The 26738-nt window shown below is 42.3% G+C and overlaps 1 protein-coding gene across 1 annotated transcript in view; it reads left to right on the forward strand.

Annotated features, from left to right (window-relative positions):
- Positions 1-26738, forward strand: part of csmd2 (CUB and Sushi multiple domains 2) — a 260666-nt gene that overhangs the window by 179618 nt on the left and 54310 nt on the right. The window contains exons 29-39 of the mRNA XM_061092731.1: positions 1094-1232; positions 1359-1546; positions 5439-5633; positions 7175-7291; positions 9890-10003; positions 15129-15224; positions 15821-16024; positions 16776-16900; positions 19578-19674; positions 21622-21726; positions 21861-21979. Coding sequence (XP_060948714.1) covers positions 1094-1232; positions 1359-1546; positions 5439-5633; positions 7175-7291; positions 9890-10003; positions 15129-15224; positions 15821-16024; positions 16776-16900; positions 19578-19674; positions 21622-21726; positions 21861-21979 — 1499 coding nt within the window. The remainder of the gene's footprint in view (positions 1-1093; positions 1233-1358; positions 1547-5438; positions 5634-7174; positions 7292-9889; positions 10004-15128; positions 15225-15820; positions 16025-16775; positions 16901-19577; positions 19675-21621; positions 21727-21860; positions 21980-26738) is intronic.

The following is a 26738-nucleotide window of genomic DNA, read 5'->3' on the forward strand; positions in this document are numbered from 1 at the left end:
TTCAATAAATACACTGCCGCCATATTTCAAAACGCCTGGAGAGAGACCAATCTTTAAAGATGACAAGATTCATAAGTAGCTCACTCATTACGTTTGTTGCATAACGAACAAAGAAAGAGGAGAACAGTATACAAGTAAAAGTTATCATATCAAACAATCTAACCTCTCCTGCTGGTCTAACTTTTACCAAAGACGATGCTAATTCCTAACACGATTACTTAACAGACTCCTTAAGTGAATCTAAAGTGGCAAACCCGATTGCTGTGTTCCCCAGACGTTTCCCCGCAATCACTGCAGCAGACAGAGATCTGATTATCCCGTTTCCTTAATAACACAGACCACTCAGACAGACTCTTTTTTTAGTCTCCTATATATTATTTATAGATATATACAATCTCACTTGTTGCTGCGAAACGACGTTACCTATTTATCCGTGGCAGCGGAGGCCTTTTAATTATCTGCCTTGTTTAATTAGAGCTTAACAGAATTAGTTTCATCATTTTCTTTTCGTGCCGGAGCTCGGGCAGTTCACTTCTCTGACACTTGCGTGTGAGAACGTGCGGAACCAGTGACAACAGGCATCGGCTTCATCTCAATTAAGCATCTGTCGCTACAACTTCCTGCAGGGACACCACACATCATGCAGCGGGAGATCATAATGTGGGTTAATTACTTTCATATATTTGCAAACTTTGTATTTCCAGCCATTCATTTGAGTCTATTTTCCAACACAAACGCGTCTGTTCCTGTTGTTTCATTGTTTCTTCTTCTCACGTTGTTTTTTATCGGCAGTTGGTTGTCAATCAGATAATTTGCAGATGTAGCCCCGCTGCCTGCGCACTTTAACTTTAGACTGTGTATAAAGATGGACGACATGATGAAAACATTTCCTGTTTCTTTATCCCTGGGTCTATCAAAATCAAGGACAAATTATGCATATAAATAATTTATTGAACAAGGAAAACTTAGGCAAATCAGAACGTTAAAGTCAACATCTTTTGTCTGATAGGTTTTTGGTTTTATATTCAAAAGGTTTCAAATTTGATGTTGGATTTAGGACGATGAATTACAACCAGTTGCTTTCATTTTCTAGCTCCGTGTGGTGGGAATCTGACCGGACCTAGCGGACTCATCCTGTCTCCAGACTACCCTGAACCTTACCCACACGGGAGGGAGTGCGACTGGACAGTCACTGTCACAGAGGACTATGTCATCGCTCTGAGCTTCAACCAGTAAGATCCAATAGCATTTAGATCATTGCTGCCAACCTGCAAATCACAATACTTGTGCTTTAATTAATTCCATGGGTACGGTTATTACTACTATATTACATTATGTTATGTGATGCCTGTTTCTAGGTTCAGCTTGGAGCCCAGTTATGACTTCCTGCATATCTATGACGGGCCGGACTCCCTCAGCCCTTTACTGGGTAGCTTCTATGGCACGGACGTTCCTGAGCGCATCGAGAGCAGCTCCAACACGCTCTTCTTGGCTTTCCGCAGCGACGCCTCCTTAAGCAGCAATGGATTTGTGCTGCAGTACACAGGTGGGTTATTTTTGCTTGTACAACTAAGTATTTGGGGGCTGGGAGTACCTTAAATTGGAGAAAACTAAATAGGATTTTGTGTGTACGTGTTTGCATGTGTTACATTTTTAATCACTAGTTTTTTGCTTTTTTTCTCAAGTCCATTGTGCATTTTAAATAGAGTGTGAGGTTTTATTCCCCGAGCAACTCGTGTTTAAAAAATCTTCCTCTGGCACGGCTAGAATGGATTTACCCTCTGCTGCTTATCGACCTTGCAGATTGTTTCTTTTTTCAACTTTGTCTGTGTCTGGTCCAAAGCGAGCAAGATTACTGGTGTGAAATTTGCTTCAGAGAAAAGAACGGGGGGGTGTCTGCGCCGCGGCGTCCTGATCGCCGCCCCGCCATTTGTGCCGTGGCCTGCTCGGGCGGCACTATTGATCGGCGCCTCCTCTCGTAGCTGACTGACGCAGAGAGTTATGAAAATGAAAAGCTGCCAGCATGTGTGCCTAAGCTCTTTGATTAGCGCTTCGCAGCGGCACAAAAGGCTTCTCCAATGAATTAGAGCAAACAGCAGTTCTGTTGTCTCATGTCGAAGCTTAGCTGACCGCAGCATGTTGTTCGGGGGGGGGGGACTCTAATTTATTTGCTTACATGTGGCACTCTGCTCTGCACACATGGCACCGAATGATCACAGGCATTTATAGAGGGGCCAGTTGATGCGAGCATACGACATGAGGCATCTGTGTTTATGTGTTTTCAGCCGCTCGGGTCTCAGCGCCTATATGTTAGAAGCCTTTTCCCTGACAAATATACAGACGCTACAACAAGCTCTGAATTAGTCGGGAGCGTCTTCGTTAAAGGGATTTGCTTGAGAGAACACTGTTAAATCTCCCAGCCTCAATTAGAGCTGTTTAAGGTATCAGACGTTTAACCAATTCCAGATCGACCCCGGGCTCTTTGTTTCTTGGCCGGTGTCCAGATGGGTTTTCATCTACACGAGCAATTTGAAAGATTTTTTTTTTTTTGAAAAGCTACCTGTTCCTGTGCTACAGCCCTCTGATTCATTAACACACAGTCTTTTGTTGGGGCCGCGTTACAGAGTCTACCCCTTAACTCACTCCCAGCACTATTTACTGCAGCGTGTGATACTGTGTGTGTGATACTGTATGGCCAATCTGGTTGAGCAGATGGACCCAGTGTGTGGCTCCGAAAAAACCCTTCTCCTCTCCCCGCTTTCAATTCTCCACACTAATGAAGCTTAACCAAATAATACATAAGTTACCTCCTCGGCTTCAGACAGACAACATGGCGCAAGAACGCTTTTGGTCGGGGGGAAGCGGCGAGTTGACGAGTTGGCCCGTCGCGGAAAAATCGCATAAGACAATCTGCCTGAGGCGGCCGTCATGCAGCCTCTTAACTAAGCAATCGTTTTGTGTTTGTGTTTCTGTGTCGCTGGCTTCAATGGGCAACATGCAGGGAGACAGGGTTCCATGCCTGAGCCACATTTGAACACCCAGACAGAGAAATCGACACCCACACACTGACATCTCTTACTAATCCAATACCTTCAGCGGTGCCTCGGCTTGACACCATCAGAACTCCTTTGAGGATTTTTTTTCCCAAAGAGTTTGTGTCTCTTGTTTTTTTTTTCTCTCGCAAATGTCACAGGGCAAGGCTTGTTACCGCCGCGTTTGTTTGTCTGTAAGTGAGCAGGATTAGGAAATACAAAACGTGGTGAACGGATGTGAAATAGATCAGGAAATGTTTTCACTTTTTTTACAATTTTCTCTTGTGGCAAAAAGAAAGAGCTACTGCCTTTTCTATGATCAATTTCCTCCTCCTCTGTCCACGTCTACCTCCCTGAGTATCCCTCCTTTCTCTCACTGAACAAATGAGAAATTAAATGGAAGAAAAAGCTGAAAAGATTCGGGCAGCTGAAGATGTTTGCTTTGTCAAAATTTCAGAGGAAAGATTTCACCACACAGAGCTGAAGAGATGTAATGTCTATCAACCTCCATCAGGGAGGTTTGGTATTCATCAGCATTTGTTTGTAAGTTAGCAGTATACTGCAAAAACTACCAAACTGATTTTCATGAAACTTAGTAGAACAATGTTGAATATGCATCAGGGAGAAACTCATTTTTAGTGTGGATCTGGATCAGGGGACGGATCCGGGATTTTTAATTTGAACTCCTTCATCATTGCGAGATTCAAAGTTATTTTTTACTTTTTAATTGATTTCTCAAAGAATAATTAATAAATATTGATGAAAAAAGTTTACTAGACATCGGATATTGATGACTTGTGTTCAAAAATCTGGATCTGGTGAATTTGTGTATGGTTTAATAAGGAGGCTATTGGACATTGGCAGAGATATGTGCTCTTCTGAGTGCCATTCTAGGTAAAATACCCATTTCATCGTAGCGAACAGCCTTCTCAAAACTAGCTTGTCTCCAGGCTCAGTTCAGAGCTAATACCCGCTACATCCATTTTGCTTCGCTGTCTCGAGCCAGGTGCGCTGGTGAAATGGTCGGTGGCTGCAGGGAGAGGGTCAGTTTTAAATCAGCCGATGAAAGGGAACAACCTGTCAGGAGCAGTTTCCCTGGGTGACAGACAGACAGAGCGGCCACATGGCCGGACTCAGAACGCTGCTCAGCCATGAAGGGCAGCATCCTGTCTGGTCAGCAGGTCTCCAGCTCTCAGCTTAGGAAGCTATAGGCATCAAGCTTCATCGTGTTCATCATGAATAAATGATTAGAACTTTTATAAGGCAAAGCTGGTGATATAATCACTATGCAAACAGAAGCTTTAGAAGGGAGTGTATGCGTTGCTGTAAGAGCACCAAGGACATTTGATCGTTTCAAGCGTAGCAAGGCAAAATAAAAGCATGAGTTTTTTGGTGTAGTGTAGTTGATGGTACAAATTAAAACCTTTTCTAAATGGCGGAATGAAGAAATATATAAGAGAAAAATCCCTTTCAATGTATTTGTAAAGAAAAAAACAACAACCTTGAAACTGGTGACTTGGCTTTTTGGTGGATATGATAGAATGCTTTCAAAATGTGACCTATTTACAGTTTGCTTTTGACTAGCTGATGTTGAGATAGTTTAGGCTTTGTTAAAATGTTCTCTTCCAGACAAAAAGAAAACAAAGGACAACATTACACTCCCCTCCCTTCAAACAGTGTGTCTGTGCGTGTGCGTGTGTGTGTGTTTGTATTCAATCATCAAATATTGAAGTTTCCTGTGAGTCCGCGTTTAAGATTGAACTAAATTGCTCTGGGCGTTTTCCTTATGTTTATTTTAGCTGTGAAAGTGTGAAGTGGGCCAAATTGACAGGCTTCCCCTAACATGCACCTAAGAACAATGTGATGGTGGATTGAGCGAGACATCTTTCTTACGACCTCAAGAGGGGTGATTGATATGTGGTTGGATACAGTGTGTGTGTGTGTGTGTGTGTATGGGGAGGGGTTAGAGAGAGAGAGAGAGAGAGAGAGAGAGAGAGTGAGAGAGAGAAAGCTTGCGTATGTGCATTGTCTTCTCCGGTTGACTGCACAGTGAAGTGTTGTGCGTGGAGCAGTTGTGTGCAGTCAGCAGACCTTGGGCCAGAGCAGTGCCACTCTCAATCAGCTGCCTGTCTGTCTCTGCTGCCATACGCACCTCCAGCAGCCACAGATGAGGGGACACCGTCAAGGATTAGAGAGGAAAGTGGCAGTCAGTGAGATATATATACTGTGAGAAGAGAGCGACAGAGAAAAAAAAAGGAAAGGAAAAGGACGGAAGTGAAAAAAACAGAGATTACGAGGAACCTTCGACATATTTCTATTCAAGCTTCATGCAAAAACCAACTCATTGCATATTCACTTGTGTTCCCTTCTGTCGCTGATTTTCCGCCGCGTTACTTCCTTCCACAGAGAACCCCAGGGAGTCGTGCTTCGAGCCCGGCGTGGTGCGCAATGGAACGCGGGCGGGCGCCGACCTCAAGCTGGGCTCCACCGTCACCTACCACTGCGACAGCGGCTACACGCTGGAGGGAGACCCGACCCTCACCTGCATCATGGGAGGAGACGGCAAGCCCAGCTGGAACAAGCCCAAGCCCATCTGCATTGGTAAACACAGAGAGTGGTGCGGGAGTACACACCACACAGCAGGGGGCCTATAGATGTATCTAGGGTTGCAAAATCCCGGGAATATTCGAAGTTGAAAATGGGAATTAACGGGAATTAACGGGAATTAACGGGAATATACAGGAATTAACGGGAATTAACAGGAATTAACGGGAATAAACTGAAAATGTTGTGGGTAATTTATACTAACTGTATTTACCTTGTCATATACAGACATAAATATAAACATTTTGTTTTGTCATAGGCTGATTTGAGCCCTGAGGAAACTTTGGGCACTTGACTATATGCTTCTGCATCTTTGAGTCATTATTAACATAGGTCTTTGCACAGTATTTGCAAATGTACACAGCCTTGTCTTCTACATTGGATGGGGTGAAATGTCTCATCACGAGATAGTGCACGTGGCATTGTTCTGTAGAATAAGATGAGAACAAGGTATGTAAAATAACACTAATGCAATGCCAGAGATATTAATAGATAGCCAAACAATTGGAATCGTCTGTAAAAATATTTTATAATTGATGGATAAATGTATGGAAATAGGCTAGATGAACAGATGAACAATCCTCAATCAGCATGCTAATATATTTTCCCCAGTAATATCATCGAAACTTACCTGACTAGTCCTGCACTCTACAGCAGGCCTCAATAGCCCTGCTGTAGAGTGAAGGATGCTGGGAATTATCTGTGCATGTGATGGAAGAATGCACAGTGGAGGGTTGAAATTCAACGTGCAGCGTGTGCTTCATTCCATACATCTTTAGAATAGAGTTTTGAATGATGTTTTTATTGCTCAGAGTTTAATTTGCGTAGTTTTTTTTTGTTTCGAAATTCCCAAAGTTCCCGAGCTAACTTCCCTTGGAAAGTTTTCGGAAAAGTTTCCGGAAATTTACCGGAAACTTAAGATGTATCACATGTGGACGTGCACATGTGATCACGTGCATTTCCTCACAGATCTATGTCCTACAGGTATGTGTGTAGGCCTCTGTGGGTTTTGCTCGTGTTAATAGACGTGAGGGTGCAGCTTTAATTTAATCCCCAGTTGGATAGACAGCTCTGTTTATTTTGCATATCTGCTCCGTACACTCACGGCAAAACCTGCGTCATCCCGGCCCTTCCCTGACATTCCCACGACGCCACTAACACACGCTGGTAAAAGACCCAATCTGCCTCTGACAGAGTGAAGTGATAAATGCATTTTCACATAAAAAAACATGCACATATGAAAGTTTGGCAGAGAGCATTTTTAGGAGGCTTAAAGCAGTAGAGGAGAATCGGGCCTCACCGCATACAGCCTAACCCAGAGGGACACTTGAGAAACATTGCAATTTCACCGTGGCAAACACCAGGGACATCTTCCACCCAAAGCCCAATCAGACAGGAAAAGTAATTTCGGAGTGATGGAACAGAGGAGGTGGAAAACAGGAGGGGGGGGAAGAAATGGAATCTTACACTATTGGCTTTCAGACCTTCCTTCTGTGTTCGCCCCATCCCTTCATGTCTCGTCTCCGTGTCTCCCCCAGCTCCGTGCGGAGGACAGTACTCGGGTTTGGAGGGAGTGGTCCTGTCTCCCGGTTACCCTGGCAACTACAGCAACTCACGGACCTGCCTGTACTCTGTGGTTGTGCCCAAGGATTACGGTAAGCCAGGGAAGAGCATTGTGTTTCTGAATTTTCCACCTTTTCTTTGCAGGTTTTTTTAATTGTGCATGCTTGTTTGTGGCTTTGAGTTTATACGTAGAGGTAATAATGTGTCTTTAATTAAAATTCCAGCTATTACAATGCTCAAAATACCCTTATTCTGCTCGAACTATGCTCAAGTGCCTCACTAACTTCTATACATTTCCACCTCTGAATATAATGAAAGAAAGAATAAAGCTGCTGTTTATGGGCTACAAATGAATATTCTCGATGACAGATGTGCTGGAGAAAACAAGTCTGTGAAAAACTCCCACCCACACCATCCTCTTAAATTGCAATTTTAGTGCTTTTTATTGCATTTTGCGTGGTGACACTGCACAGTGTTAGATGGTTCCCACATCCCTCTGTCTCATTGCCATACAGACACTTTCACATTACTGTAGTGGACCTATTAAATCATTGTCTTACACACTTGGCATCCAATATGTCCGTCTGAGACACACAGACACACATTCACCAAAAAATAATTGGCGTCAGAAAGACAGTGCCTGGAGTTTTGCTACTTTTTGGCATTTCCAGCCGAAAGGTCACAGATTGCTTGCAATATGGGATTTGATACTTTGGAAGCAGCAAATTATACAGAGAGGAAAAAACAATCTAGAAGTTGGACACAGCCCGAACATGCAAAAAGATACATTTTTCACTTTCCTTCCCCGCAATTTGCACCTAAACAGTCTAAAAATCTCCAAGATGTTGTTACCTGAATTTTAGGCCTTAGGAAGTCTTGAATATGTTGATATTCATGCAGTAGCTCTTAAAGACATTAATCTAGGTCTTAATTATGTTAACTTTACTCGCATCGCGCTTTAAAATTAGGTTTCGGTTGTTTTTTATTGAGTTGTACTGAAAACTCATTAAACAACTGGCGTTAAAATAATTGCGTTTGCAAATTACTTAACAGGTTAAGTTAACAGACTAAGAACAACAATACGACAGAGCACGAGACAAGACAAGGTACAAGACAGCAAGGAGAGGCAAAAGTAAAAATGTATCTATATATATAATTATTTTCCAAAACTACATATACTGTGTATTGGTATGAGTGTTTATAGGTCAAGCAGATCTGACACTGCAGTCCTCCTTAACCTCCTAGAGTGTATGTATTCAAACATGTGTATTTACCTCCATTGAACAAATTGGGGAAGAATGGAGTGAAAGGAGAAGAAGAGAACATTTGTGTGAATATGTCACTCATGGATTGTGGGGAAACCCAGTTGTCTGTAATGAAAATCATAAGTTTATATGTATTTTTCAATACAAGTAACAAAGTGCTTTACAACAAACAATATGGAACTTGTGAAAAATCTGAATAAAATAATAATGACAATACGGACACAAATAATAAAAGCAACACACATTACATGATTAAAGATTTTTTTGTAAAGACAGAGATATAATGACAAGGAGGAGAAAGGGGAGTCCAGCTCACCCACAATTAGTTTTCACACCTAAGTTATAGGGGAGTCTGAGTAAATCTAGGACTCTGATATTCCTTCATATCTGTCGTTATTTGTACAGGTTTCTAAACTGTATTAATTATGTCTTAAAGGTCTTGGAAATATTAACTTTAACTTGTAGTAACCTGCGGAAACCCAGCCCTCTGCTTTACTTTGTCTTTTTTCTGTGATCCTGTCTTTCTCTCTCCTCCCTCTGGCTCTCTACTAGTCTCTTATCAGCATAGCGGTCCTCTGAGGGAAAGCTCTTGTCCCATTATTGTTAAATTACACCAAACAGCACCAGCAACCGGCAAATGGGCCTCACTTCACCCTAGTTTTTATTAATGTAGAGTTCACAACTGCCGTTCTATCAATGGATGGTCACCCATATTTGTCTCCTTGGATCTTTTCGGCAACCCACTTCAACTCGATGAAGTCCGAGCGAGCCAGGAATTAACAGTTATTAAATTCCACAATTGCATATTCCCGGAAAATGACACACAGGCCCAAGGCAACACGCTATTGTTGCACAGAGCCACAAAATCTCCTGTTGCTGCTGCTTGTCATTAGCCTGATAAGCTTTCTCTCCCTCTCAATGCAGAGGTCAGGGTCGGTTAATGTTGAGCGACCGTCCTCCGTCCCCTCTTCCCTCCTCCTCCCCTCCCTCAACCCTCTTCCTCCAGCTCTTTAACCTGAAATATCCACCTCAACTAAACTGGACATAGATGGGATGTGAAAGGGCTGAATATTTCCAGGCTGCGGCCGCTGAGAGAGTTGGTTAAAAGGAATGAAAGCGCCATGGTGGAGCTCCGGCTGCACATTGTAGAACAGATTGTGCGTCATCGCCGGAGCCTTTCACTTACTGACGAGCCATCGAACCCACACAGAGCCGCTGATCTCCCTGTGTAATATCACTATTTGGTCGTGTTGTCATAACTGCTGGCATTATCCACATTCGCTTGAAGAGAGATGATAATATAATCATTTGAATGTGGACGCTACAGAGGACATCTTTCTCTGGGAAACATTTCAGATTTCGATTGCGTGATGCGCTCTGTGATTTTAATGAATTCCCCTTCCCTCTCTTATCTCTCTTTTCCAGTGGTCTTCAGCCAGTTCACCTTTTTCCAGACAGCTCTGAATGACATCGTGGAGGTTTATGATGGGGCGACGCAGCACTCCCGTGTCCTCAGCTCCCTGTCTGGGGCACACACAGGTACTTAAACAAAACCCACAAACACACATTCATATTCACACACTCGTAAATACCTTTTTACTTCATATTCATTACCGGCAAATCAGCAACTAATCTTGAGGATTCGATCCCCCTATAAAGCGTTATTTTGCCCACAGGAGACTGAAATAAATGTTGTTTATTCTCCTCGTAAGGAAGCGGTTAAACTCTGAGACAAATTGCTGACCCAGGCAGCTCCTCCAGTGAGCTGTAAAAAACAATTCAGCAGTGACAACAAGTTACAGAGTCACAGGGACAACACCCCAGCAGTCAGGCTCCAGAGGATTTGCATTGATATACACCTGAACACACACGTCAACCCCTGGGCTACACACCAATGACAAAATGCACCCACACAGATTTTCTCCCTCTCATCAAGAAACAGTGACATCACCACAGTTATTAATATGGTCAATTACAAACTTGAAGTTTCGGTGCCAGATTAATAACATTTTCTCGACTGTTGTCTGCTTCCAGCTGTTTATCCATCACCGAACCACTAAAACAGCTGCATAAATCTTCTGCACCACAATAATAAGCCCAAAAAAGATGGTCACACACCAAAATTGTTGCAATACCTAAAATAAACGATAAGAATAAAATCATTTATACCCTTTGGTGAGGAATTATTCACAGTTAAAACTCACTTATTGTTTAGTTTTGATGAGAAATCCCAGTTTCCCATGAAGAGCAGTGACATATTCATGGGAAGCAGTGGAAGTTGTGTTCAGTGACTTTTACAAAGAGGAAATCAGAGCTAAAAGGTTGAGCTAAAGTGCAATTCAACACAACAAATGTGCATTATAGTGGAAATATATCTGATAATCTTTAAATTATGAACTATTAAATTACACTGACACTCTCCAGTAACAAGACTATATTAGTTCGATCCCAGTCTCCCTGATTCTGTGTTTTGAGGTGTCTTTGGACATGATGAACCAAACTGTGGGCGTGCGTGTGTGATAGAGAAAGTTCTTCTCTTCATCAAGTAAAGATGAGTTATCAAGACGAGAGTAGCCTAGCTTCCAGAAACGATAGCCTTCTGTGGCCACAAGAGGGGAGTAAAGTACGAGATGACTGCCAAAAGGCAACAACAAACAGAACGCTGTTTTGAGATGTGAAGAGAAATATGGATCTACTTTGGTATCTTAAATTACTAAATAACTTTTTTAGCATTAACTGGCCAAGCACTGCTTCCCTTGCTCATCCCGAGGGCACACCCCTGATGAGAAGTATCCATAAAGACCCAGGAAGACCATCCATTGACTAATCTCTTTTCCAACCCGATGGTCTGACATTAACCAAATCCCGAGAACCACTCTTGACATATCCCCTAGTCCAAACACCAAATTTACTCTGATCTTATTTCACACTTTATCTGGGTCTTATCCTGATATTTTTTTTCCTTAATCCTTAAGTTAAACTTAAACATCCAAACTTTCAGAAATCCCCCTCCTCTGGCAAACATCTCTGAATAGATGTACAGAAGGGCTACAGCACCGATGCAAACAGAGCAAAGAACTCGATGGCGCAGTATGTAAGTGAGAGAGTGAGGGAGAGCAAATACGTTCTGTTCCAACAGTGTCGTAAAACCGCGGATGCATGGATGTGATAAATGCCACAACTGTGCTGATTTGGGCCACAAAAGACGAGGCGCAAGAGGTGGGGGGGGGGAGGTCCAGTGTTTAAAGAGCGTGCAAGTTTTTTGGGCCGGCTCTTCATCTCGGGCCCGCCCCAGCCCCGAGGCTCGACAAAATCAAAATGATTACTTTGGTTTGTGTCCAGGGCAGCCTGAGAAAAATCCAGTTTACAGCTCAATAAACAGGATGCCATATTAACTGCGGAATCCTGGCGGCAGGTTCACAGAGCTCCCTAGCCAGGCATGGCAGCGTGGAGCGGGCGCACGTTGGCGAGGGGAGAGACACGCTTAGCCCACACAGACACCGTGGCTGAAGAAGTGCACATAGGTGTAACTAGCATAGATGAGGAATGGTCCCGAATCGTACACCCGCCCCTACTCTGCAGATGCAGTGAAACTCACAAATCAATTTACACACGTCTGTGAGCTGATAAAGAAAAACACCCACTCGGTCTGAATATATTGCACAAGCCGTGATTACATGTAGTAAACATATCGCCAGGTAATGAGCATTTCAGTGGCCGACAGGATACTACTCGTCGACACAGTAAATCACAGTAATGTAGTTTGTTGTTAACGCTGACCTTGAAAAGCATATCACGTTGAACGGTATGTTTTCTGTACGTCCGTGTCTGTCGAGGAGAAAAGGAAATGAGTGAGTTATCAGAGACGAACAGAACACAGTGATAGGAATGAGAAGAGAAGAATAAATGCACGATAAAAGGTGGGAATTAGAAAAGTAGTGTGGGTGGGTGGGGGGGGGGGGGGGGCGGCAGAGGGGCTAAAGGACTGAATCCAGAAATCAAGGGAGACTTATCTAAATGCAAAAGTGATTGAAGTGATTTTAAAAGAAACACAGCAATTTTCACTACGCCAACTGCAGAGTCCATTTTTTCATTCAACTATATTTAAGTTTGAACACTTTTTATTGCTAATTTGAATTTTAGTACTTTTGTCTCAGCGTGAGCATGCTGCTGAATAAATGCAAAAAAAATGTATATTCATAAAATGTACAACTCACTTCCTGAAATCCCTGCTGGGCTTCTTTTTTTTTTTTTTTTAAGTTTAAAAACTGTGGTTTAACAGCTTGAGTGTTAATGCCTCACACGGCTCCCCGTGACTGCCATACGTGAATCAGTGCAAACCGCCGCTGAACTCCGACGGTGAATTCCGATCCGTCCTCGGGAGCCTTTCGTACTCCGGCGTGGTGGATCATTTTAAGGGCAAAGTGGTTCAGAGCTGGAAAGTGGCCAGAGGGATGGATATGTTACACGCTGACATGTGTTTGATCAGCGTTGACTACTGTACCTGCTACAGAGCGAATTATGAAACACTTTCACCACGGCAGCACGCAGCAAGGACTTCCTCTTATAAGCTACCCAGCATGCCTCTGGGATTCGACAGCAGAACTCTGCACAATCTGGCGATGACGCGTCACGTGCTGTCGGTGCTATCTCAGGACACTGCTGTTAAAAAATGCGCATATTCACGTGCCCAACAAAAAAATATGCACGGATGGGACACAAAGGCTGACGCACAGATGTTGCCTCTGGATTTACTCACGTCCGCTTCCCACTACAGAGCGACAGCAAACAGACACAGAGTAATGTCAGCCAGCAGCACGCTGACAGCAGGACGGAGCTTCCTCACCTCGGATCACGCTCCTCGTCAGTCAACAAATAGTTTTCCACCGCAGGAGATGGAAGACCACATTGGTTTTTCTTTGGTTTAAACACTTGGTTAGGATAATTCAGAATTAGTACCAGATTGGGTAGTTTTCATTCCAGCATTGTGTAGACGCATGCATTTAGGGCCCTGAGCTGGGGTACACAAAAACTACACAACTCCCAATAAATAACCAAGAAAATGGCCCAATAGACTAGCACCACTGGTTGGATACAATAACCTAGTAACAACATATTCTCTTTCTGAGAATGTGTATTTTTCTCAGGTTTCACCCCTGTCCATTTGTGTCTTGCGGGTTTCAGGGGTTTGTACTGTATGTTTATTTGTTTGTAAGTAAAAACAACCTAGCAGATTTCCATGAGACTTAGTGGAAGGATGTGATCATGGGGGTCCAGGAAGAACCCAGTTAATTCAGGAATTATTTTATTTGCCTTTAACAGCGAATTCTGCAAAATTGTAATTGTTTTCTCAGTGAATAACTCTATATAAATATTGAAATCAGACATGTTTAGGGGACTGATATTTATGGATGTGTGCAATTTGGTCCAGATCCAAGTAGAAATTTGGATGTAGTGAATTTAAATGTGGTTTCATAAGAGGAATGTTGGGCCTTGGCAAAGGCCCTGAGCACCATTCTATATTTTATCTATGGTCGGAGATGTCCTTTAAGGAATAGTGCTGTAGTAAACTAAAAAGCAGGCATTCAAAAGCACTGAACCACGAAACGTCCCAGTTAGTTGTCATAAATTTAGCGCCATGCAGCAAACCTCACAGAATGCTTTACATTTCAGTCAGAAAAACAAACGTCACAGACACAGATCGAACAGACGCTACCGAAGGACACGTCTGCGCAAACAAGTCCTCAGATCCCGTTCAAAGCAGCGTTCGCTCCCGAATGGTTGACTGACTATCGGCTGAAATGCTGCTTCAACAAAACTCGATCGCGCTCGGTCTATAATTTTGACAGATGGACGGCCGAGGAGCTCCGGTCAGGTGACCTCAGTCCTGCCTGTACGGTGTGTTATTACAGCTCCGCTCTATGTAAGCAGAGGCTTGATTGCTGAGAGCCTTACACAGCAGGTGTTACACGTCCAACCTTGAATTTGATTCTGTATATGTCACGCAAATGGAGGGGGGGGGTGGGGGGGTGTTATCTCTGCAGGCGGTTCCGCAGCACTTGGAAGCGTTGCCGCACTATTTTAATTGCAGCAGCAGGTTCTCCTGTAATGATTCGTTATTAGGGAGGTTGAGGTAGAGACTTACAATAGTCAAGCTTTGATAATAGAAAATAAATTTACAGAAAATCTATTGCAGAGCTGAGGAAAGCATGAACGGGAATGTGAGCTTGGAAATCGTTTTGAATATTTGAATATTTGGATGTGTTCATGTTGTATGCTGAAATGAAAAGCCACTCAATCACACGCAGATTTCCTCTGTTGCATTTTTCAATTTTCATGTTGGACACAAGAGTCACTAAATTATCAGTGACCTTCACATGTACATTTTTACATGTGAAGGTCTGTGTTTCAATTTATTTTTATTTATTATTTTACTTCTGTGTTTTTATATTGTGAGCAATTTGTAACTTTGTTTCGAGAAGTGCTTTATATAGAGAAATCATCATTATTATATGTCGTCATACTTGACCGATCAGGAGAATATCTGTTAGTATAACGGCATCAAAGATGATGTATGGTAAATAAACACGTTTCTTTGTGTCAAGACAAATATAAACTAAAGGCAACACGTTGTTTAAAAAAACTAATTTTGTCTCCATCTCAGGCGAATCTTTGCCATTAGCAACCTCCAATCAAATCCTGATCTGCTTCACCGCCAAAGGCCAGTCCACCTCCAGAGGATTTCACTTGGTGTACCAGGGTAAGTGTGTAACACACACAAGCACACACACACAAACAGACAAACCCTATGCTGCCTGGTTTCTTTGGAGATCCTTTGCTCTAACAGCCCCAGCTCCTCTCCGCACTCGCCTTCATCCACTGGTTCAGCTGAAATGTGTGTGTATGTGTGTGCTGGAGAATTAACACTGTTAGAATGTTGGTCTTTTAAGATGGTTGTGCTTGAACTCCCTGGTTCATCTATTCTCCTCAGAGGGACTTTTTCTCTTGAATTGTTATTTTCCTTAAACAATGACCTGTACCAGAGATGATATTTACTAGGGATTTCCAACCGCAATGAATAATTAATTCACTTTTTTTTTGCATTTTATTGCAAGTAAGCTGAAGGAAGCAGAAGGCAAAGAGGAGCTGAATATCATATTTTGTGTTTATTTTTTTGGCGCATCCTTTGATGAAACTGACGCTGATAAATTACAGCTTTTTATAGAAAACCCAATGCAGAATAAACTGTTAAGAAAGCAATTTTTAAAACAGCTTTTTATATTAAAGAAAAATGGTACTCAAGATCAAAAAGCAGTCACCTCAAATCAACCTGTCTTTCTCTGCGTTTCTCCGAAGCTGTGCCACGGACCAGTGCCACCCAGTGCAGCTCAGTCCCTGAGCCTCGGAATGGCCGCCGCATGGGTAACAACTTCGCTGCCGGCGCCGCCATCCGCTTTGAGTGCACTCCAGGTTATATGCTGGAGGGATCGGGCGCCATCGAATGTTTAACTGTTCCCAATGCCTTGGCACAGTGGAACAGCTCCATACCCAGCTGCATAGGTAGGGCATGAATGCTCAAACACACACCTACACACACAAACACACACACACACACACACAATCCCAAGGCTGTGTTTATTTTACTTTGTTTCTTGCAATGTCTCAACTCTCTGTCTCTCCAAACGGATTCGTTGAGTCTAAAAATCTTAGTCCGAGACAGATGTGGGCTGCCAGCCGTCGCCTGTCGCTAGCACAGCGAGATTCATCCAGGCAGCACATAGGTAGCAGGCACTGCTGAGGGTCACACACACACACACATATGGTGAGATCCACATTTACATACAGAGACACACACTTTCCCACACACACTCGACACGAAGCTGTGGCAGATGCTCCTACACGGTCACCAGATGTGTAAATGTGCAGAACAAGCTGGGAAGATGTCTGCGTGATTTGCATGTTTCTCACACTGACAGGTGGAATAGGGACGTGGTTTGTATAGTCAGGATTTTTTTTTTCTATCCTGGTTGTGATTTAATGATTTGAGTTTGGTTTAGTTTTTGTTCCAGGTAAGGAGAATTATATTTCTCTGTGCTCTTTTTAGATTGTACTCGCAGAGTCACGTCTGCTGTAGGTTTGAAGATTGAAGATTAAATAATGTTTAATTGATTGTGCAAACTGATCCATGCTTGTATTAGTGCACCTAATTTGACTATTTGTGTATTTGTACACGCAGTCTGCAGCTGAGATAATAATGTGATGCTGTTCATACGACTCACGTCTTTTCTCCTCTCTTTTTTTCCCCGTGCAGTTCCCTGTGGTGGAAATCTAACCCACCGAACCGGGACGATCTTATCTCCTGGTTTTCCTGAGCCGTACCTCAACAGCCTGAACTGTGTGTGGAAGATCACTGTTCCCGAAGGATCAGGAATCCAGGTTCGCTCCGCAGAGTTTTTTCTCTTTCTTTCTACCTAACCTCAATGTACCTCCTGGTTTATGACTTTGCAATAATCTGGTTGTGCAGAAATCTGTTAATCCCCTTGTTCGATTTCACAGATGTGATTCATCCACGTTAATTATAATGCGGTAATTGTTTACATCCTCTAACAAATCCAAACCCCAAGCCTTATTTTCTAAGGCTAAATCCATCTCAGAATCTCCCTGTGTGTGTAATTTGTTTTGTTCATTTGGATTTTAAGTTCTTCTTTCCTCTTTTATTTTAAAACTGCTTTCCTTCTTTGTCCTGTTTCCTGCCCTTGTGATCATTTGCCCATGTCCCGATGTGTTTCACCTGTCTTCAGTTATCCCTGTCCATGTTGTCTGTTTGGTTCGGCTCTATTTGGATTGCCTAAATTATTTTATCAGGCCTCTTTAGTGCAAGCCAGGTTTTTGATTAAATATTTTGTCCTACATTTCCAGATTTTTCTGTGTATCTCTGCGTTTGGGTCCAGTTCTAACAGATATTATGTTAAAACGGCCTCTGGTCAGACACTTAAAGGAATTAACAAATTGTATTTACCTTAACCCGTCTCCATTACAGCTCTGCATGGTCTTAGAGAAAGGCTCCTGTGTGGTGCTCAGTTTTCAACTTACACAAGGTCCAATTAATGGAGCTACCGACATTATGTCAAAGTACAGCATTTACAGTTCTCTGGGTAGAGGGGAGCTGCTAAATGATAGTCTATAGACTTTACAGAGGCTCAGAATTTAATTTGGCAGATCACTATACCAGAAAGTTAAGATTGCCCAACCTGAAATAAATTTGTACATAATTGCCTCTTGAAATACTTTACTTTTCAAACCGGGGACTTAATTCAGTTTGCATTTTCCTATTCTTTGATGCGTGTGTGATGGAGCTGCACCAGGAGCCCGGTCGAGGTCCCTGTGGATCTGCCTGAAGGAAAAAAGGTTTTAGGCTTATGCTTCAGCCTCTGTGGCTAATGACCTCAGTGGCGTCCCTCAGCTATTAGCTCCCCCACCTCAGCTGACTGTCCTTGCAGGTCAAGTATGCGAAGGTGGCCCGTAGGCGCGCTTAGCATGCTGCGCAACACACAAGGCAACAGCTAGGAGGTGAAACAGCAGAACAATAAGAATTGAGATTTGATGTAAATTCAAACACTGTAATACACCAGACGGAGGTAAAGGCTTGGAGGTGATTCGTGTCTACACACACAGATACACACATTCCCTGCATGGGCCGCTTAAATACAAGGTGTTCGTTGAGGGATTGCTGCTTTTTTTGTTTTGTCAATACTCTTTGCGGATGAATCCTCCTCGTCCCTACTATTCCTCCTCCACCTCATCTGTTTCACACCTTCATCCTTGCTTGCTATTTGTCTCCCGCGTTGTTTCTACCAGCGAGCGGAGACACATTAGATCAAAGTGTCGAGATCCAGAAGAGAGAACTTAGAGGAGCGAGGTACATTCGCCATGGCCCCCTTAATGAAAGATCAATCTGTGATCTGCCTCGTCTCCCCGGGATGCGCCAGGGCCCCCGACCGCCCCTTTAATTGGCTCGTATCCGATCTATTACCGTCAGAGGTAGAGGAGAGGGCGGAGGAATGGATTAGCTGGTGAGAGGGGGGCTTGGAGAGAGTGAAGATGAAGGAGGACGTCTACAATGCCAGAATGGATGAACTGTAGCTAAATACGGAGGACAGAGATGTAGTAGATGACACGTTGTAGCCTCCTTTCACACATTCACTTTAATTTTTCACACAGCAAAAGCACGTTTCCATCCAACCCGAGTCTTGTTCTAATAGTGTTAGCTGCTTTCACACATGCACTGAAGAGGAACAAGAGGTGTTCTACTCTGACGCAGATGTAAACTTGGAAAGCCAATGAGATTCAAGAGCTTTTGGAGATAAAGGCCAATAAAGAAAAAAAACACGTGGCCTCAAAAGTGGAATTTCTATGTCATGTCCTGCCTCCCACATGCTTCACTCAGGCTCCACCCCCCCCCCCCCCCCCCACATGACTGTTCTGGACATTTTCCTGTTGTTGTGCAGGACTCTGACCCGACCAAGCTCCTTCTTTTGCAAATCCAAGTGCCCACCACATAAACACAGCCTTTTTCAGGGTGCATTCATGAAAGCGAAGAAAGCAAGACATATGATGCAAAACGACTTGCATTCTATTCCTCTGAGAATTATGAACTTTTGCTGTCTGCAAAGTCCTGCGTGGCTTTGATAATTTTTATGTTTCTTCTCTCTGTGTGCTTTAAACTATGAAAAGGAGAAAAGTTTGTGTAGTTGTTTTAGCCTCTTCAACACACTCCTGGTTGACTTTGGGATGTTGTTTCGCAAACATACATTTATTTTGCCGTGATGGGGATTTTGTAACATTTTGACAAGGAGTTAGTTTTGTTAGCTTCAGGAAAAGGCCCCTTTTTCATGTACCGTCTTCTCCCACTCACTGATCTTCCACCGTTCAACCTAATTTTTGGTTTTCCTACAAAAACACACTCTTGAGTTTATTGTTATCCTTTGTGTCACTAAATCCCATCCTTCTACCAGTTCTGATGTTTTCTGTAATTTTCTTTTCCTGCCTCAACTTGTCACTAATTGTGTTCCTCCTACGTCCCCTCGTTCCCTCTGTGTCTGCCTTTCCTCAGATCCAGGTAATCAGCTTTGTCACCGAGCAGAACTGGGATTCACTGGAGGTGTTTGACGGAGGAGACAACACTGACACCATGCTTGGCAGCTTCTCAGGTACTGCCGTGTTTGTGCGCCTGTTCGTGTGAGTTTTATTTCCCTGCATGTGTTTAATCTTAGACATGAAACAGATATTGAAAAAGCGCTTCTCTGCCAAAAGCAACTTCATAGTCCAATCAGCTGTCACCGAAGAGTATCCAGGACGTGGAGCTCACGCTGCATTCTGTTAACTGGTGTGTACGGTGTACTGAATTAGATTTAAAGCGTTTAAAGATATGGTTCTTCATAAAAAAATGACTGAACCTTGACTTATGTTCTTACATTATCCAACATTTTTTGTGATGGAAATCTGGACATACAAGAGGCTGGTAACAACACAGTTATCTACGCGTATTTAATAAGGGGCTTTCTGCAGAAAGGATCAACACAGGGAAACCACAAGGATCTCAGAGTGAAGATGAAGAACAGTCAGATGCACAGATCTTATATAGGAGAACAAGGCTGTTTGCCTGAGCCAGTTCAGACTGGTTCTGTAGGGTAGTTTTAGACAGGAACCAAAACACAGGAACAAGTCATTTACATACATTTCCTTTGGTTTCTTTGGACAGTCAATAAGTAAAGGAAAGGTCAAACAGGTATATAGAAAGGTCATACATGTTTCAGGTCATAAACATTTAAGGTCATGGAGTCTTAGACCGGTATGCAAAGAGTTACTCTTCAACTACAAAATGGGTTTCAACCATTCTTAGTTAATTTTTCCAATACAGTTTCAAACTATGTTCAAGCTCAGAAAAATACCAAATTTTTCATTTGTTTCAGTTTGATCGCGTTTTAATTGCGTTATATTTACTTTATTCCGGCTTTGTCTGTCTATCGAAAACAGGGAAATACTATATATGAAAAACACACTCTTAGTCAGCCTGAGGTTTTTTACCTTGTGATAGCTGAATCACAATTATTCAGGATTACGACGCCTGCTGTTTAATGTTAATACAATTTGAATACGTTACCTCATCCGTGAAACATGTCCCGTCAGGTAGACTTTCAACCGCAAATGATGGAGAGAGACAATCACTCCTATGATCCCATGCTGCTTCACTACACCATCAAACTAGGGGTGCATTGGAATGGTCCATTTTGCTTTGGAAGGTTCCTAACTGAGTGAAATGACCCGGAAATATTCCAGCAGTGATAACAGCTGTTCGCAGTCTCTGACTGATAAGGACAGGAGCTTCGGTGCTCCCTCACTTATCTCCTTTAGCAAGGGAAAGTTTGGACCATCCTTTATGAAAGGAAAGTAAAAAATACCGTCCCATAATTCATCGTGGCAGCAACATATAAAGTTTATTTTAGTTTCTGATTTCCTCCCTCTCACATTTGTCCAGGCATTGTACTTATTGATCACTGTCATGTAAACACAACACATATAAAAAATATTTAAATGCCCCAACTGCAGAAAAGAGAATCTTGTTCACAGTATCTGACTTAGTCCAATTCCTAACATGGCAACAGGGAATTCAGCTTTCTTCTTTAATCTGGGAAACAGCCCAGAAGTAAACGGAGACAAACCCTGAAGTAAACGCATGAAAGAGAAATGACAAGACTGAGTTAACGACCAATTTCAGGTCATATCTGTATAATGGGATTGTTACTGTGGGATTGTGTTTTCTTTTCAGTTTTTTTGGATGAATATTTGTTGCCTTCTATTATCAGCTGAATACAAAACCCACACAATGGAATTGAATTGTGTTCAAGCCGAGAAGGTCATGCCATTTTCCGTTTGGCATCTGCTCCCCCAAATATCCTAATGCACCTATACACAATCATGAATACATCTTTTCTCTATGCACACACACACACACACACACACACACACACACACACACACACACATTTATAACTGTAAATGCAAGAAGAACCAGCTTTTCAGCGGTTTTGTTATTTGTGGCCGGCCGATGCAGAGGCATATCATCTCTAAACTCAACTATTAATCTTCTCCCCAAGGCACCACGGTTCCAGCGCTTCTCAACAGCACCTCCAACCAACTCTACCTGCACTTTTTCTCTGATATCAGTGTGTCTGCGGCCGGATTCAGGCTGGAATACAAAAGTTAGTAAAAAAGCGGAGGATGGGAGAAGGAGAAGGACATTTCGGATTTGTGTCCCTCGCCACATTTTGCAGTGTGCTTTGTCATAGTTGAGTCTGTTACTATTTATTTTCATGTTTTCTTTTTGCTCCCTCAGCTGTGTCTCTGACCAACTGCCCAGAGCCTGTGGTTCCTATGAACAGCATCAAAGTCGGCGAGCGTCTCCAGATGAATAACGTGGTGTCTTTCCAGTGTGAACCTGGATACACTCTACAGGTAACATCTGCCACCTGCAGATACTGTTCAGTCATAAGTGACCATAAAAACCACAGCGATGTTTATCCCTTTTTGGCCTTTGTCGCCGCGGCTCCTGTCATATTTCCTACGTGACAGTTATCTCCTCGAGCAGCGATCACGTTTTTTTTACGGGAGTGAATAAAGCAAAATGTCAAAGAAACTCAGGTAAACTGGATGGACCGGTGCACGTTGCCAGATAACTCACAGCTTCTTCTTGAGGAGTTTATATGGGAGTTATCCTTTCATTTTTTAATCCACAGTGAACTTTACGCTCTGATTATGTAAATGTGATGAAATCAGTGTAAACATATTTGCAATAACATTTGCAGTAGCCTGACCTCAGCTCTAATAGGCACCAGACAGGAGATGAGCATGTGCTGAGCTCAGTGTTTTCCTTCAAAAATTGTCAAGTGTGGTTTAACAGATTAAGGGATGATGTGTCACGATTCGTCTCTGTCATCCTACCTGGATGTAATGATGTGTGACAGTGTTCCTCCTAAATTCCTCCAAAGACAGGATGGGTAACTAGACAGGTAGCTGCCAAATGTTGGTTCTAATTTATGGGATGCGGAGCCAGTTTGTTAGAAACTCAGAATTCGCCCCAGCATCCCAAGTTTGACTGTATCCTGCACGTCCTCCAGTGCTTCCACTGTCACCATGATGACATCTGTGGAGCACATTGGATGCAGCAGTTTACAAAAACTTTCGCGGCCCCTCTCTGTTTTGCATTACAAAGCGTGTCGGGACTGTGTGTTCCCATCAGCCCTCACTGCATGTCCTCATGCAGAAATAGCCAGTTTGGTTCGTGACACTCAGCAGTTTTACTTAGTTTTTTCAAATTTTTACAGATATTTGTCCAAAGGCTTGGATGGCATGTTTTAATAAATTACGATGGAGATAAGACATGAAGCCAATTTTTAAATATGGTTTGAGGGGATGATTTAAAATTTGTGTTTACCTCAGATTAAAAATTTGTGAGAATGTAAAGAAAACCTTCCTGATCTCTATTAAAGATTTTACTTTGAGCCATCTCAGGTGGCGTTGTCACTGTGCATAGCAAATCCTAAATCAACTCAACAAGGCTACACACTTTTTTACATTGAAAGACAAATGTTGAAACTTAATAGAGTCACACATGAGGACTCCCTGTCCCAGGGCAGACTGTAGTGAAATCGCGCGTAACTGAATCACATAAAAAACTGATTGAATGAATTAATTCTATGCTGGTAATGTGGGTGCAATGGTTTCAGATTCTGAGTGACAGGTACAGAGAATAAAGAGCGAAAGATAAGTTCTCACATCAGAGAAATAAAGCCACAACTGCAGCTAAAACAATGAGGTCTGACTGGCTGCGTGGACAGTAAAAGCATTATGGACCATAGCTGTAGTTTGCGGTAGCGTGAGCGACCACGCTGCAAAAAGTGTAAAACATGTTTTGGTTGACTATGAAACTGTGGCGGGACAAATTCGAATATGGTGGGCAGTCACAATATAGGAACTTAATGGGAAACACCGTTTAAAACATTCATGAGGAAAGAAAGTGTCAAACATTAATGGAGAGGTTTATCAATGTTTAATGAGATTATACAAATGAATGAATGTTATGATAAAGATGAAGGTAGGGGGTGAATGGAAGGCAAAGCAGCAATGACATGTGAAATGATAAATCTATGGCCAGTAATTGTAGTATATGTGGCCAGGCATGTTGTTTATCTAAACAATCTGTATGTAATCATAATCCACACGGACTCCAGGGAAGAAATCAAGTCCATAATCGTGTATTGATGAATGATTAATGTGATGACGAGCGAGAGAAGGAAGAAGAAGCTCCACGTATCACCCCCCCCCCCCAGAATCTAGGCGTACAGCAGCATTACTTAGAGCTGGTCCAAGACCTGAGCCGGCTCTATTTATTTTTTTATTTTTTTTATATTCTTTTTATTGGTTTTTAACCATTTTATAGAACAAACATTAGAAAAACAGAACAGACAACAAAACAAACAGAACAACAAAAATCCCACCCCAAACTAACAATGAGCACTGCAGTATATATCCTTACACACATATATACATATATTTATATACACACATACACATACCCATACATACATACATACATATATATATATATATATATATATATACACACATACATACATACACACATACATCCGTGTATACACAAACATACATACATACACAATCAGCAGGATGACAGGAGATAGACAAGGGAATAGCGTATATAAAATAAAAAGAATGAAACAAATAAAATAAAAGAGCAGTTAGTCCTCCCCTTCCAGAAAAAGAATATGAGTTATGGCTTTTGTAAGAATGAATGCACCGGTTCCCAGATCTTCCAAAACCTGACTGATTTGTGATTGAGGTCGTGGGTCAACTTCTCAATGGGGAAAAGAGCAGAAATCTGCGATATCCACATGTCGACTGTAGGGACCTGAGGGGTTGACCACCTCAGCAAAATAAATTTTTTAGCCAAAAATAAAAGAATTATCAACAAAGAATTAGTGTCCGCATCAAAGAGATTGTCTGGGGTATGACTGAGGAGACAGAAAGAGGAAGTCAGCAAGAATATTTTACCCGTGACCTCCTGAATTACAGAGTGTACCCCCTTCCAGAAAGTCTGTATAAGGTCGCATGACCAAAACAAGTGAATAAATGTACCTTTATGTACTTTACATTTATAACAAAGGTTAGAGGTGTCAGGGAACATTCTCTGGAGGCGAACAGGTGTGTAATAGGTTCTAAAAAAAAATTTAAAGTTCTGTTCATGTATGGAGATTGAGGTACATTTGGGGAAAACCCCACTACAGATCTTGTCCCAGTCTATAGGGTTAAACGTCACCTCCAGGTCGCGCTCCCATACCGGCTTCAAAGAGTCATAACCTGAAGATTCAAAATAAAAAAGTGAAACATAAATCTTTGATATCAGTTTTTTGGGAGACTTAGCCAGAATTATTGTGTTTTCCAACTCTGACAGTCCCATGCGAATCTTGCCTGTCCTCAGAAGGGACCCTATGAAGTGACGAATTTGGAGATACTTATAAAAGTCTTTGTGAGGAATATTAAAATCAGCCCTGATTTGCTCAAATGGTTTAACAGAGTCGGAGTCCAACAGGTCCATAAAGTTAGATAGGCCCTTAGATGCCCACTCCATCAGACCAATACTCCTAATCTGTGCTGGTAAATCTGGATTCAGAGCCAGGGGAGATCGGAGAGAGAGGACAGGAGGGATATTCTGGTATTTCCTCACGTCTCGCCAGACTAGTAGTGTGTTATAAACAATTATGTTATTCTTGAGATGATTTAAATGATCTATATTATTGATGAATGGAAGGGAAGTAAGTTTTCTGGGATAACAAGATTGAGATTCAAGACCCAACCATAAGGAATCTTTCCTATTCAAAAACCACTCTGACATCATTTTAAGTTGTGCTGACCAATAGTATAGTTGTAGAGAAGGCAATGACAAGCCTCCGAGATCCTTTGGCTTAGTAAGAGTAGAGAACTTAACTCTTGGATGTTTATCGTTCCAGATATAGCGAGATACATGAGAATTCAGAGACTTAAAAAATGCAGAGGTCAGATAGCACGGGAGATTTTGAAATAAATAGTTCAATCGAGGAAGAATATTCATTTTTATAGTGTTGATTCTCCCGAGGAAAGAAGTTGGTATCGAGGCCCATTTTGTCAGATCGTTCTTAACCCTTTGAATTAGAGGTGAGTAATTAGTTTCAAACAGATTATTTAAATCAGGGGTGACAAAGATACCTAAATATTTAAAACCCCTCCTGGACACTTGGAAAGGAGATTGTATAGACATATCCTGGGGGATATCAAAGGGTGTAACAACCGACTTCCCCAGGTTAATCTTATAACCCGACAGGGCACTGAATGTGGCTATAGATTTCAAAACTGCCGGAATTGATTTCTCAGGTTTATAAATATATAAAAGGACATCATCTGCAAATAAGGAAATAATGTGGTTTTCCTCACCCACCCCAATCCCAAATATATCAGGGTTAGTTCTGATGGCCTCGGCCAGAGGTTCAATAAACAGTATAAACAGTAAAGGTGACAGGGGGCACCCCTGTCTGCAACCCCTGCGCACCGGGAAGCCATCAGACATCAAACCATTTGTATTAACTGTGGTTATTGGGTCTGTATAGAAGGTTTTAATCATGTTAATGAAATTAGAGCCCAGGCCGAATTTTGCTAACACCGGAAACAGAAAAGACCATTCAACCCGGTCGAAAGCCTTTTCGGCATCAAGGGAGACTATAAGTGCTGGATTTTTGTGTGCGTTAAGATATTGAACAATATTAAGAACGCGACGTACATTGTCTGTGCCATATCTTGATTTTACAAACCCCGCTTGATCTGGGTTTATTATTTTCGGAAGGATGTTTTCCAATCTCCGAGCCAGTACCTTTGCCATAATTTTGTAGTCCGCATTGAGGAGACTAATAGGCCTAAATGATGAACAATCTAAAGGGTTTTTATCTTTTTTTAGAAGTAAACTAATGGAAGCGTATCTCCAGGAGGGGGGCATGCCATCTCTCAAGATACCATTAACGGCAGGCATAAAAATTGTGCGGATCTCTGGCCAGAATTTCTTAAAAAATTCCAGTGGAAACCCGTCGGGGCCTGGACACTTCCCATTTGGCATAGACTGAATTGCAGCCCAGACCTCCTCTGGAGTGAATGCAGCGTCTAGGCTGTA

This window comes from Limanda limanda, chromosome 19 (genome assembly GCF_963576545.1).
Source record: "Limanda limanda chromosome 19, fLimLim1.1, whole genome shotgun sequence".
NCBI classification, from domain to species: Eukaryota; Metazoa; Chordata; class Actinopteri; order Pleuronectiformes; family Pleuronectidae; genus Limanda; species Limanda limanda.